This window comes from Mustela nigripes, unplaced genomic scaffold (genome assembly GCF_022355385.1).
Source record: "Mustela nigripes isolate SB6536 unplaced genomic scaffold, MUSNIG.SB6536 HiC_scaffold_656, whole genome shotgun sequence".
NCBI lineage: Eukaryota > Metazoa > Chordata > Mammalia > Carnivora > Mustelidae > Mustela > Mustela nigripes.
The window spans coordinates 29525-45000 of record NW_026740063.1 but is presented as its reverse complement, the minus strand read 5'-3'; the positions used below and the strand labels follow the sequence as shown (position 1 = coordinate 45000).

The 15476-nt window shown below is 36.5% G+C and overlaps 1 protein-coding gene across 1 annotated transcript; it reads right to left on the bottom strand.

Moving 5' to 3' along the window:
- Nucleotides 1–8649: 8649 nt before the first annotated feature.
- On the bottom strand, nt 8650–12663 carry LOC132008679 (melanoma antigen preferentially expressed in tumors-like). Its single transcript, XM_059387272.1, has 3 exons — nt 12374–12663; nt 11229–11831; nt 8650–10402 (listed from the first exon to the last, which is right to left on the bottom strand). Exons 1-3 carry the CDS (start codon nt 12661–12663, stop codon nt 9889–9891), a joined length of 1407 nt encoding a protein of 468 aa, XP_059243255.1. The 3' UTR covers nt 8650–9888.
- Nucleotides 12664–15476: the final 2813 nt, after the last annotated feature.

The window sequence follows — 15476 nt, the reverse complement described above, 5'->3', positions numbered from 1 at the left end:
CAGACAAGAATATCAAAAGACATTAAAGGGACATTGTTCCTGCTGACTGTGTTCAGAACTCCAGCAGGAAACCTCATCTAAGGATTTCCCCATTTGGCCCATGGGCACCTCAGCGTTCCAAGTGCTAAACCCACAATGCCTCCTACTCTACAACTGTCTCCTTGTGTTCTCTCCTGAGTGTGTTGGCAAGAGCAAGCTCCAGTAAATTGCAAGTACACTCAGAATATCAAGCCAGAGTCTGTGCGCAAGGGAGAAATCACAAACTTGATCTGTAGTGCGACCCTCTGGAAAACAAAAGAGAGGTTCCCAACAGCCCAGCCCGGTGAGTTGTAAGAATCAGAGAAGACATACAAGCTTAAGAATTCAGTCATGAGAAGGAGTAAGTTGTCTGGAGAAGTGTATTCAAAGGTGGAGGAATCCCAGATATAAGCAGGGCTAACTAAAATATCACCTACCAGAGGACAATTAGTAACTATTTGAGGAGGTGTCTCCTACTTCAACTGTGAAAGCAACAACACAAAATCCAAGGAATATGTAAAATCAAGAAAACATGTTACCAAATAAAAAAGATTACAATAATCCTCTAGCAACTGAACTCTAAGACACAGAATGTTGCAATATAGCTGATAAAAAAATTCAAAATTGCTGTTTTGAAGAAATGAAATGAGCTACAAGAGAACACAGAAAGGTAATTCAACCAAATCAGGAAAATAATACATAAATAAAATGAGAAATTTAATAAAGAAATAAAAAGCATTAAAAGGACCAAACAGAAATTCTGGAGCTGAAGAAATCAGTGAATGAAATGTAAAATGCAACAGGGAATTACCAATCTAGTATAGTAGAGCAGACTAAACAGAAAATAAAGAAAACTTTGAAATAACTCAGAGGAATGAAAGGAGCAAAGAAAGACTATGGGATCTATGGGATGCCACCACACATACAAATATTGAAATTGAAGTTCCAGGAAAAGAGAGGGAGAAGGTGGTAGAAAGTTTATTTAAAGAAATAACACTGACAACTTCCCAAACCTAGGAAGAAACTTGGATATCCAAATTCATGAAACTAATAGGTCACCCCATTATCTCAATGCAAAATGGCCTTCTCCAACACATATTAGAATAAAACTGTCAAAAATTTAAAAAAAAAACATGGAATTCTAAATGCAGCAAGAAGAAAATTGTAATGTCTAAACAACAACAAAAAACCATTAGGCCATCAGTAGATTTCTCAACAGAAAACCCACAGACCAAGAGAGAGTGGAATGATGTATTCAAATTGTTGAGAGAAAAAAAAAAACTGTCAGCCAAGAATTTCCAGTAAAGTTATGAAGAATAAATAATGTCTTTTCCAGATAAACAAAAGCTAAGGGAGTTCATTACCACCAGGCTTGCCTTTTAAGAGATGATGAAATGAGTTCTTTAGGCTGAAAAGAAGACACTAATTAGTAACACTGGGTAAAAGTAAATTTACAGTCTTATCTAGAATACTCCAATGCTATAATAGGATGGTATTAACTGCTTAACTATAGTATAAAATTTAAAGGAAAAAGAGTACTTAAAGTAACTATAGCTACTATAATAAATAAAAAGAGGCAAGTTGTGCCACCAAAAACATAAGGGGGAGAGTAAAATGTTAGAGCTTTTGTAAGTGAAAAAAGTTAAGTTGCTATTATCTTAGATTTATTTTATCTGTAAGATGTTTTATGTAAGACTCATGATAACCACAGAGCAAAAAACATATGGTAGATTCACAAAAGATAAATAAGGGGAAATCAAAGCACATCACCACAGAAAATCACTAATTCAAAAAGGGAGGCAGAAACAGAGGAATAAAGAAAAAATAGAACTACAAAACAGCTAGAAAGCAATTAATAAGATGCCATTAGTAAGCACTTACATATCAATAATTACTCTAAATGTATATAGACTGAATTCACCAAAGGGCACAGAGTGTGTGGGTGGATTAAAAAAAAAAAAGATCCAACTATATGCTCCCTGTAAGAGACTGACTGCAACTTTAAGGACATGTAAGCTGAAAATGAAGGGATATAAGACGATACTCCTTGCAGGTGGAAACTAAAAGAAAGCAGGAATAGCCACACTTATATCAGAAAAAATACCCTTAAGCCAAAAACAATAACAAGAATTAATAGGTCATTATATAATAATAAAGGGCTCAATTCATCAATAAGATGTAACAATCATAAATATATATGTGAGGGCCTGCTTAGCCAGAGCGAGCCATTTTGTTGTTTATGCAGTAAACTTAGATTGACCCTGCCCCCCCAGAGGGACTTACTTAGAAACAAGTCTGGGAAACCAAAAAAATATGACTGATCAGCCCCTGATAACAGAGCCCATATACCAGGACATGTCAGGTCAGGGGGAGGTAACAGTGCCCAGAATACAAGGATGAGCCAAGCCAGGTGGGGACAGCCAATCAGGAAAGCACCTCCCTAACCACCCAAGAATGTGGGGCCCTGCCCTTTGGGCTCCAATTCTGACCAGAGTGATAGGCTAGTTCAAGTAACTACTATAGGGTGAATTGTAATTCAATTGGCCACCTGTGTGTGGCCAGGCTCAACCACATGGCCTACTCTATAAAAGTTAGTTTATGAGGCTGGAAGGGGTCACCTCTTTGCAAGAGATGGCTCTGGCCGGTCAGTTTGATTCTCGATGCTTGGTGCAAAATAAAGCTTTGCTTGACCTTCGCTTTGTATCAGTCTCACTCCTTTGACCATGGACCCAACAATATACACACCCAACATTAGGTTACCTAAATATATTAAGCTAATACTAACAGATCTGAAGGGATAAACAGGGATAAGTAGCCATTAAAAAGAATGAAATCTTGCCAAATGCGACAACATGGATGGATATAGAGGGTATGTCAGAGAAAGACATATATTATATGATTTCACTCTTGTGTGGATCTAAAAAAAAAACCACAAATGAATGGGCAAAAAAAGCAGAATCAAAGCTATAAATACAGAGAAAAAACTGATGGTTGCTAAAGGGGTGGTGTAGGGAGATGGGCAAAATAGGTGAAAGGGAGTGGAAGATAAAGGCTTCTAGTTATGTATGGAATAAACAAGTCATGGGAATAAAAGTCCCAGCATAAGAAATATAGTCAATAATATTGTAATAAACTTGTATGTGACAGATGATAGCTACACTTGTGGTGAACAGAGCATAAAGTATAGAAAAATTGGTTTGGGAGAACGGGGTGGGATTATGGACATTGGGGAGGGTATGTGCTTTGGTGAGTGCTGTGAAGTGTGTAAACCTGGTGATTCACAGACCTGTACCCCTGGGGATAAAAATATATGTTTATAAAAAATAAAAAATTTTAAAAAAGTATAGAAAAATTGAATCATGATATTGTACACCTGAAACTAATACCTCACTGTATGTTAACTAACTGGAGTTGAATAAAAATTTTAAAAAATAATTTCAATTAAAAATGAAAGTGGACACACAAGGAAAAAGTAAAAGAAGTTAAGTTGTAACAAAAAGACAGTAATTAACAATAAGAAAACAGATGAAAATATAAAACTTGCTAGTAAAGGTAAGCAAATAGTCACATTCAGAACACTCTAACACTGTAATGAATAAATAACTCTTAACTTCAGTAGAAAAATTCAAAATTTTTAAATTATTAAAGTATAGCTACAATAATTTTTAATGGACCCACAATATAAAAAGATGCGAATTGTGCATACAATCAAAATTAAGTTGTTATCAGCTTAAGATCATTATCTCTAAGATGTTTTATGAAAACCTCATGGTAACCGCAAAGCAAAAATCTGTAGTAGACATACAGAAGATGAAGAGAAAGGAATCAAAGTATAGCACTACAAAAAAAGTACCAAATTACAGGAGAAGACAACAAGAGAGGAATAAATGGACAAAGGGACAAAAAAAACTGTCACATAACGAAATATCAATAGTAAATTCTTACCTATCAATAATTACTTTAAATATAAATGAATTATATCTCTGATCAAAAGACATAGAGTGGCTAATGGATACAAAAAACAGGAACTAAATATAGACTGCTTACAAAAGACTAACTTTAGCTTAAAAGACACACATAGGCTGAAAAGGAAGGGATGGAAAAAGATATTTCACACAAATTGCAACTGCAAAAGAGTAGGGCAACTGTACTTACATCAGACAAAATAAATTTTCAGTCAAGAAGTGGCACAAGAGACAATGAAGTCATTATAATAATGATAAAGGGATCAATTCACCAAGATGCTGCAACAATTATGTTTTTATATTTGTATATGTTGTGAAATGATTAATGATTATTACTATAATCAAGCTAATTAATATTTCTATCACCTCACATAGTTACTTTTTTTGGTGGCAATGAATCTACTTTCTTAGCAATGATCTACTTTCTTAGCAAATTTTAAGAAACAAATATTATTGACTATAATCACCATGCTATACATTAGATCTCCAGAATTTAGTCATCCTATGAAACTGAAACTTTGTATCTTTTGACCAATATCTCCCAGTTGTCCCTACTCTCCAGCCCTGATAAACACCAATCTCCCTGCTTCTATGAGTTTAACTTTATTTGACTTTTTTATAAATGCAATGGAATATTACTCAGCCATCAGAAAGGATGAATACCTAGCTTTTGCATCAACATGGATGGAACTAGAGGGGATTATGCTGAATGAAATAAGTCAAGCAGATAAAGTCAATTATCTATGGTTTCATGTATTTGTGGAACATATGGAGACATAATGGAAGACATTAGAAGAAGAAAGGGAAAAATGAAGGAAGGGATTCAGAGGGGCAGAGGAACCATGAAATTCTGGGAAACAAATGGAGGGTTTTAGAGGGAAGAGGGTTGGGGGATTGGTGAACCTGGTGGAGGGTATTAAGGAGGGCACATAGTGCATGGAGCACTGGGTGTTATATGTAAACAGTGAATCTTGGAATACTACATCAAAAACAAATGATGTACTGTATGGTGACTAACATAACATAATAAAAAATTCTGTAAGTAAGTGGTATTGTCTTTGTATTTGTCTTTCTGTATTTTTTGTCTTTCTGTCTGACTTTGACTGTATTTGTCTTTATTTTTATTTCTTTTCAGCATAACAGAATTCATTGTTTATGCACCACACCCAGTGTGTATTTATCTTTCTGACTTATTTCACTTAAGATAATGTCCCTATGTTTATCCATGTTATCTCTAATAAGAGCATTTCTTTTTTTAAGGCTGAGTAATATTTTAATCTGTGTGTGTATGTGTGTGTGTGTGTGTGTGTGTACACTCTGGAACTCTAGTACACTGTAATGGGGATGTAAATAGGTACAGCTATTGTGGAAAATATTATGGAGTTTCTCTTAAAAATTAAAGATAGAACTACCATATGATCTAGCAATCCCATTTTTTGGATATTTATCCAAAGGATTTGAAATCATGATGTTGAAGAGACACATGCACTCATAAGTTCTTTGCAGCATTCTCATTGTGAAGATATGGAAACAGCCTGTCAACAGATGAATGGATAAAGAATGTATGATACATACCTATAATGAAATGTATATCATGGTGATTCTAGTTAACAATACTGTACTGTATAGTTGAAATGTCCTAAGAGTATAGATCCCAAGTTTTCTCTCCATAAAAGAAAGGTAAGTATGTGATATGATGGATATGTTAGTAATAAGTTGATTGTGGTGATTTTTTCACAATGTATAAGTACATCAAATCATATAGTTGTACACCTTAAATATATTCATTAAAAATAATAAAGAGAAAATTGAAAGACATAGTATCAGAAACTCTTGCAGAAAAATTAGGCAAGAAAAAGAAGTAAACGGCATATAAATTGGAAAGAAGAAAAATTTTGATTTTATATGTAGAAAACCTTTAAAATTCTAGAAACAAAAGATTAGAAGGGAAATCAAAACCACAATGACAAACCACTTCAGAGTCTTTAGGATGGCTATTATCCAAAAAATAATAATAACAGAAAATAGCAAGGGTTGACCAGAATATGGGGAAACCACATTGCTGGTGAGAATTTTTAATGGTGCTTCCAATATTAAACAAATTATGGTGATTATTTAAAAAATCACACAGAGTTCTTTTTTTTTAAATTTCTTTTCAGCATAACAGAATTCATTGTTTTTGCACCACACCCAGTGCTCCATGCAATATGATCTAATCATTCCACTTCTAGGTATACATTTGAAATTATTGAAATCAGGAACTCTTACAATATTTCCACACAAATATTCATAGAAGCATTATTTCACAATAACCAAAAAGTGAAAATAACCAAATTACAATATATGAATGAATGGATAAACAAAATGTGGCATACACACACAGTGGAAAGAATTCCTGGACTTAGGTCAGTCTGTCTCTATGACCCTAGCAAATAGTAATACAGAACTCTTATGTAGAAATAGAAGTCAATTCTTTGAATGTCTTATGATATCCTCCAAAATTATTGTTTTTTTTTATAGAGTGAGAGCAGGGGAGGGGCAAAAGGAGAGGAAGAGAGAGAATCCTAAGCAGGCTCCATGCTCAGCAGCACTGAGCCCAATGTGGGACTCAATCCCGAGATCATGACCTGAGCAGAAATCAAGAGTCAGAGGCTTAACTGACTGAGCCACACAAGTGCCCCTCCTCCAAAGTTATTTTTAATGATTCCCTGATGAGTCATTTAGGTCATTCTTCCAATCTTCTGAAAGCAAAGAATTGGGAACCACTAATCTGGCAAAAAACAAAAAATAAACAAACAAAAAAAAAACCCTAAACATGTCATTCACATTGTCAGCACCACAGGAATAATGTTCCTAATTATCTCTTTGCATAGCGTTCTAGAAGTCTTGACATTTGTTGTGGTTTCTAAGGGAAACACAAGGCAAGGAAAGTTAAATAGGCTTTAATGAGCTAGCCTGAATATTTTCAGTGGGCACTGCAGCATAGGGATTGTCTCCAAGTTATTTGTTACCTGTACCTGGGGTGGTTGGAGCAGGAGAATAGTAGCCCAGAATATTAAAAGCCTTGTGAGAAAGCACAAAGAAGGTGATTGGTGGTTAGGGCTCTGTATTGGCTGGTCTGCATAAAAAAGGCAGGCTCACAGATGAGTAGTTTCTACTCCCTAGAAATTAGCTAGCCTTGGGAGAGGCAGTCTCTCCAGTGTCAGCAAGGCCCCAGATGTCAAAACATCAGAAAATACAGAATATAAAAAGGCATGATTAATAGATAAACTAAACAGAAACAGTCTGCCCAAATGGAGTTAATGGTCTAGTGCCATATTGACCAATAGAAATACAGTATGAGCCACACCAAAAAAAGTAAAAAAACAAAGAAAAAGTTAAAAGAAAAAGGTGAACTTAGTTCTAATAATTATTTTTAACACAAAAGTAAAGAAATTATAATTTCTACCTGGGAACAATATGAATAAATTATGAATTAATTTTATATTTTATACCAAGTCTTTGAAATGCAGTGTATTATATCATTATTTCAATATATAAACAATATGAAACTACTAATTTTGTATTCTTTTTTCTTATGACATGTTTGAAATGCCATGTGTTATTTCAACTAACAGCATATACAATTCTCTTATTAGTTATTCTAACATGTTTGTCTAAGTCAGAAAAGCAGTGTGTTATCACACAATGAAATTAACAGGTTACTAACTATTTTTATTAATGATCAACTTTCATATTTTTTTCTCTAGGTCTTTGAAATGCAGTTTGTTTTCATTTCAGGGTTGTAAGCAATAAGAAAAAAGAATTTAAAAAATTTTAGTGAGTCTTTGAAATGCATGTTTTATTTCAACATGGAAACGTCAACATATCATTGTTACTTGTACATTCTTCTAGCTAAGTCTTTAAAATGAAGTCTGTTTTCATTTCAACAAGGAAAGACTATACACAAAGTAGTAATTATTTTCCATTCATCTTTTTGTTACTAAATCATTGAAATTCAATGTTATCATTGTAACATACGATAGGAATAAATTTAGATTCTTATTCTTCAATAAGTCTTTGAAATGCAATATTTTATCATTCCAACATGTAAATATATAAAAAATCATTAACATTTTTTTCTTAACAAGTTTCTGAAATACAGTGTTATTATTTCAAAATGCAAACAATATGGGGTGCCTGGGTGGCTCAGAGGGTTAAGCAAGCATCTGTCTTCAGCTCAGGTCATGATCCTGGAGTCCCAGGATCAAGCTGCGTAGGGCATCAGGCTCCCTGCTCATTGGGGAGTTTGCTTCTTCCTCTGTCCCTACCCTATTCTGTCTCTGGTTCTCTCTCAAATAACTAAATAAAATCTTTAAAAAATATAAATATTATTATGGCCTCTAAGAAACAAACTGAGGGTTTTGGAGGGGAGGGGTTGGGAATATAGGTGAGCCTGGTGGTGGGTATTAAGGAGGGCATATATTGCATGGAGCATTGGGTGTGGTGCATAAACAATGAAGCTCAGAACAATGAAAAAAATAAAATTAAATTTAAAAAAATAAAAAGTTAATTTACATTTTTTCTTTATGTCTCTGACATGCCATACATCATTTCGATATATAAAGAATATCAGTAAGTTATCAATTTGTTATTCTATATCTTTGGTTTCTGATCAAGTCTTAGATGTATACTGTGCATTTAATACTTGGAGCAAGTTTCTAGTGCTCAGTAGCCACATATGGCTAATGTGTACCATAAGGAACAGTGTAACTCTAGTGGAAGAGCAGAGGGAGCAAATACATATGGAATTATGTGTACCATGAAGGAAATGTACATGGTACATTAAGAGAGAGCATCAGCAGAGACAATCTACTTGGATAGAGAAAAAGCCTACCTGAGGAGGAAAAATTTAAGCCATGACCTGAAGGCAGTACAATAGCATAAAGAGGCCAACATGGATTGAGCAGAGTATGTACGAGAAAAGGTGAAACAAATCTGGGGAGGAGTGGCAAATAATTTTTGCAAATGCCCTAAAAAATTGTGGAGAAACTGAAAAAATCATAGGACTATCTATACGCTGACTGTTTTGAGATCAAGGACCTTATATTTTGCAGCACCTAGAACAATATCTACATTATAATAGGTATTTGGTGAATGTATGTGAAATAAGGAATAACTGAGCCAGAGGTCTGAGACCTGGGAAAGCAGGTAACAACACATTAACAAAAACATCAGCAGGAAAAGACACAGCATAGGGAATATAGCCAATGATATTGTAATAGGGTTGTATGGTGACAGATGGTAGTTATACTTGTGGTGGGCATAGCATAACATACAGAGAAACAATCACTATTCTGTACACTTGAAATGAACGTAACATTTCGTGTCAACTATACTCAAAAACAAATAACAAAAAACACCAGTAGGTCGTAGGCACAGTTTGTTTCCTTTTACTCACACAGGATTTCTCATAAACAACCCAAGGCAATCATAAATATAAGAAGTTTGCAGGACCCTAAAGGGTAAAATTATTAGCTTCAATAACTACCATAACCAGGAAGTTTCAATTGTTCTGATTTGTGTCATATGTCCATAAGTGGATAAGTGGACCAATCAGTGTGACAACAAAAATGATGGTACAGTCACTGGGTTAGCCTATCTCACATATCCAACATTATGGTTAGTAACCAGAAAAGGATGTAGAGGGCAATGTGCAAAAGATCCACAGGCCCTTTCAAATTCTTCTATTTTCTTTTTAGAGTTTTTCTTTTATAGAGGTCAGGTATAGATCCAATCTCCCTAACTCATTTCCTCAAACAGTAGAATTTTATCTCTGTGTCTAACTAATCTGAGCTTTAGACCAAACACTGAATGCTTTAATGGTCACACATCAGTGTTCAAACAACTCCTTGTACTATGGAAATCACTCAGGACAAGTGGTCCAGGTCATGTCATCTCGCTGTAATACCTGCAGCCTTGCTGTCAGTTGGGCCTGCACTTCAGCAAGTTTTTGTCGGTCCAAACTGCCAGGAAAATTCCATTGTTCATAGCAGTGGACAGGAACAGGACAAATAACATGTTTCAGGTCTACCAAGCATGTTAAATGCTGCAGAAGGCCCATGAGCAGAGGCATTGTAATGGGGTTGAAGGCAAAGCTAAGGACACGGAGGTGGGTACAGTGACTCAGGGCTGGGAGGACAGCAGAGAGAGTAGAATCAGTTATCAGGCAATTATTTATCTCCAGATACTGCAGGGTGCCTGATACCTTCTCTAGCAGAGTCTGGAAGGGCTCATAAACTTCTGAGAATATCTGGTTGTTGCTGAGATTCAATAGCTTTAGGTAGGTGGCCTGAGAACTCTGGGACAGGACAGTGATATCTCTGTTAGACAGGCCACAAAAAGATAGACACAATGTATCCAACTGAGGTGGCAGGATTCTGTAGAGAGAAAAAAGGAAGGCTATTTCAGAAAAATGAGGATTGGATTAGGGCAACGAGACAAGAATTATAAATACCTAAGGCTCTAGAATAAAACAATTTGTACATATTTTGCAACAGTGGTTAACTATGTGGGCTTTGCAATCAGACTTAATAGGCTTGTGACTCTGAGAAAGTTACTTTTCCCCTCTGAGATACAGGTTTTTAATCTTTAAAATGTGCACACTACAGTTATTCTGATACATCGTTGTGGGAAAGATTAAGTGAAAAAAGTTGTATGCACTTGGTATATACAACAGTCAATAATGGATCTTGTTCATTTATTGAAGATAGGTCTAAGAAAGCATCCAACTGAGGGTTCCCTTTGACTAAGTCCCAGAAAACAAGTTCTCCATTTAGGGCCCAAGCCTTGCAGAAAACACAGGAGCAAAATGATCGGGCAGTGTTAACTATTGCAGCTAGCCTATGGGGGTATGCAACATCTGAATGCCTCCCCTTCCTGTCTAGAAAGTTATATGTGCCAATAGAAGAAGAACTGAGTCTTTTTCACCAATATATTTAAAAATTTTTCATACTGTCTGCACATGGTCAACTGAATGAATGAATAAAAGAATGAGCACAAATTTCTTTTCAAATATTGTCTTGTCTGTCTCTTCACAATGAGATACCTCTTACTAGCCGGGCCAGTTTCAAGCTCCTGCCAGTGCACATGCTGATGCGGAAGGAGATGTAGGTTACAAGGAGCCTGGGTTATCTAAGTATGGTCTCTTCTCCTGTTTTAACAATGGGGTGTTTAGGGAACCCAGGTTCCTCCCCACCCCTTCACCTGAGCAGTTTATGAAGTTGATCTGTAAGGCAGAATAAAGCCAAGCTGAGTTCCTGGAGGTTGGATAGTTGCCCAAGCTGGATGAGAAAAGTTCTGAAGTCTTCCCTCTTACAATGTTTAAAGGAGATGTTAGACAAACTAATGCTGTTCAGGTGGATCATCTGAGCCAATAGTGTGGTGACTTCTTTCAGATAAGCCTGATTCAATTCCAGATGATCAATGCATCCTAGATCCAGAAACTGCAGGACACTTTTGTGGGCAGACATTTTATCAATTTGCAAATCTCTGCAGCAGAGGTGCAAAGACCCAAAGCTCTGCTCAACTTTACTCTGAAGGAAAGAAAGAAATTGCTTTGTTCTCAAGGTACCATTGAAAGAAAGGTCCACTAATAATTCCATGGGTTTTTGGGTTGACAGAGGCTCAGATTCTGAATTAACAATTCCAAGGCACTTGATACTATGCTGGGCTTCTTCTGTTTTAAGGATAGAGTGTTGAGAGTAAACACAAGACTGAAAACAGAAAGGAAATGTGGTACTGATCTCTGAGCATGTTGTTCCACAGTCTGGGTCCTGTCTCAAATCTAGGATCCTCAGTTTTGGCCCCCTGTAAGGAGAGGAGGAGACAGAACACACATGAGAAGTAGTTGGTTTTAATATAACCCAGTAAGACCCATAATGGGAAGCTGAAACAGAACTCTTTATCCCTGGTTTTCGTTCCGTATACCATTCACCAGGAAGTCCTTTTATACAAATTCAGCATCTTTCGTTCTTTTCCATACTTACTTCACCTCTGGTCCTTCCCAGTTTCATCACCCATGTACTTCTATGTAATCAAACTCGGGAGATAAATCCACCACCTCAGTAACCTTTATTCTATAATCAAGCCTGTAAGACACTAGATCCCTTAAGGTAACCCCAAGTTTTGGACCAATAGCCCCACAGAGATCTTCAGCATTCACCACTGGCTACTTTTGGGAGGCTTTTAGCCTCCCCCCCCCAAAAAAGCCAAAAGTAAGCCTTTTGGCTTACTTACTTAAAAGCCAAAAGTAAGGCTTTTAGCCTTGCTTTTGGGAGGTCAGAGGTATCCCCCTGACCCAGGCTCTAGCATACTCTTCTGCTGACTGTTTCTTCTGGACATAGGCTTACCAAGAGGAAGAGTTCTGGTCAGGGAGGATCTGCAGACCATCAATCATGGCTTCCAAGATTTCATAATATGACTCTTGTACACTCAGTGCCCCAATATGGAGACAGTGAAAGGGCCAAGCCCTCACCATTGCTTTTAGTATCTTCTCATGCCCTCCCACGAAGGCATCAATGAACAAGGGAACAAAGAGGTCTCTTGGGAGTTCTTCCAGGGCATGGATAGCCGCAGGCTCATTACTTAGCAGACTTTTTGCAGCAAGCTCTAGCAGTGTGGCTACGGCCTTTTGGTCCATCTTTGTGAAGGTGCTTCAGGGTGAGGAATATTTAGAAATCTTGAGAAGATATCTATAGTCTTATCTGCCTCCAAGATTAGATATGAACGGGATGGATATTGAATAAATATATAGTGAATCAGACAGCCAACTCAAGTGACCTCTACTAAAGAAACAGAACAAAAATAGACTTCTATGTGTGTCTAAATATATATGTGCATGCATACACACAAACACACACACACACACACACACACACACACACACACACATATATTTGCACAAGATAAAAGGCCATTAGAGGTAAGTTAGCAGAACACAATGTTAACTACCCAGCTGCCTTCTTCCCAATATTTCCTGCCCAAAGGATATAAACCAGTAAGAAGGAAAATGTAAATGTGAGTAAAAGCCATATCCTTATCATTACTTTAAAATGGAAAATTCCAGAGGTACCTGGGTGGCTCACTCAGCTAAGTGTCTGACTCTTGATTTTGGCTCAGGTCATGATCTCAGGGTTGTGAGATCGAGCCCTGCTTTGGACTCTACAATGCTCATGGAGCCTGCTTAAGATGCTCCCTCTTGCCGCAGCAACATCTTCCTAGGAACAACACAAAAGGCAAGGGAAGCAAGGGAAAAAATGAACTACTGGGATTTCATCAAGATCAAAAGCTTTTGCACAGCAAAGGAAACAGTTAACAAAATCAAAAGACAACTGACAGAATGGGAGAAGATATTTGCAAACGACATATCAGATAAAGGACTAGTGTCCAGAATCTATAAAGAACTTAGCAAACTCAACACCCAAAGAACAAATAATCCAATCAAGAAATGGGCAGAAGACATGAACAGACATTTCTGCAAAGAAGACATCCAGATGGCGAACAGACACATGAAAAAGTGCTCCATATCACTTGGCATCAGGGAAATACAAATCAAAACCACAATGAGATATCACCTCACACCAGTCAGAATGGCTAAAATCAACAAGTCAGGAAATGACAGATGCTGGCGAGGATGCGGAGAAAGGGGAACCCTCCTACACTGTTGGTGGGAATGCAAGCTGGTGCAGCCACTCTGGAAAACAGCATGGAGGTTCCTCAAAATGTTGAAAATAGAACTGCCCTATGACCCAGCAATCGCACTATTGGGTATTTACCCTAAAGATACAAATGTAGTGATCCAAAGGGACACATGCACCCGAATGTTTATAGCAGCAATGTCCACAATAGCCAAACTATGGAAAGAACCTAGATGTCCATCAACAGATGAATGGATCAAGAAGATGTGGTATATATACACAATGGAATACTATGCAGCCATCAAAAGAAATGAAATCTTGCCATTTGCAACAACATGGATGGAACTAGAGCGTATCATGCTTAGCGAAATAAGTCAAGCAGAGAAAGACAACTATCATATGATCTCCCTGATATGAGGAAGTGGTGATGCAACATGGAGGCTTAAGTGGGTAGAAGAATAAATGAAACAAGATGGGATTGGGAGGGAGACAAACCATAAGTGACTCTTAATCTCACAAAACAAACTGAGGGTTGCTGGGGAGAGGGGGTTTGGGAGAAGGGGGTGGTATTATGGACATTGGGGAGGGTATGTGATTTGGTGAGTGCTGTGAAGTGTGTAAACCTGGTGATTCACAGACCTGTACCCCTGGGGATAAAAATATATGTTTATAAAAATTAAAATAAAAAAACATATATAACCTTCAAAAAAAAAAAAAAAGAAAAAGAAATAAAAGGCATCCAAATTGGCAACTAAAACTTCAGTATTTCCAGATTACATGATACTATATACACAAAACCTGAAAGATTCCACCCAAAAACTCCTTGAACAGATAGATGAATTCAGGAAAAATACAGGATACAAAATCAACATACAGAAATTTGTTCCATTTCTATATACCAAAAATGAAGCAGCAGAAAGAGAAATTAAGGAATCAATCCCATTGAAAATTGTACCAACACCCATGAAATACCTAGGAATAAACCTAACCAAAGAGGTTAGGACCTGTACTCAGAAAGTATAAAACACTAATGAAAGAAATTGAAGATGACACAAAGAAATCGAAAGACCTTTCATGCTTATGGATTAAAAGAACAAATATTGTTAAAATGTCTATATTACCCAAAGCAATTTACACATTTAATGCAATTACTGAATACTAACAATTTTTTTCACAGAGCTAGAATAAATAATCCTAAAATTTGTATGGAACAAAAGACCCTAAATAGCCAAAGCAATCCTGGGGGGGGGGGGAGCTGGTACCATCACATCATATCACATCACCATCATTATATTAGAAAGCTATAGTGATCAAAACAGTATGGTACTGGCAAAAAAAAAGAGATGCATAGGTTAATGGGACAGAATCTAAAAGCCAGAAGTAAATCCTTATGGATATGCTCAATAAATCTTCAACAAAGTAGAAAATATGCAAAGGAAAAAAGATAGTCTCTTCAACAAATGGTGTTGGGAAAGCCAGACAGCATCATGCAAAAGGATGAAAATGAACCATTTTCTTATACCATAAACAAAAAAAAATTCAAAAGGGATTAAAGAACTAAATGTGAGACCTGAAACCATAAAATTCATAGAGGAGATCTTAGGCAATAACTTCTTTGACATCGGCCAAAGCAACTTCTTTCTAGATATATCTCCTGAGGCAAGGGAAACAAAAGCAAGAATAAACTCTTGGAAATTCATCAAAACAACTGAGTAAACAAACAAAAACAAGGGAAGAAATAATAAGTATTAAAGCAGAAATTAATGAAATGTAAAATTTTAAAAATCAAAATTCTGCTCTTTAAGACAGAGAAACC

Excerpts from the sequence above, each read along its gene's own strand:
- LOC132008679 (XM_059387272.1), bottom strand. The coding sequence starts at position 12,663 with ATGGACCAAAAGGCCGTAGCCACACTGCTAGAGCTTGCTGCAAAAAGT. Across the intron at positions 11,832-12,373 it reads GACCAGAACTCTTCCTCTTG|GGGGCCAAAACTGAGGATCC; the intron begins GTAAGCCTATGT and ends CTCTCCTTACAG. Across the intron at positions 10,403-11,228 it reads CAACTTCATAAACTGCTCAG|AATCCTGCCACCTCAGTTGG; the intron begins GTGAAGGGGTGG and ends TTCTCTCTACAG.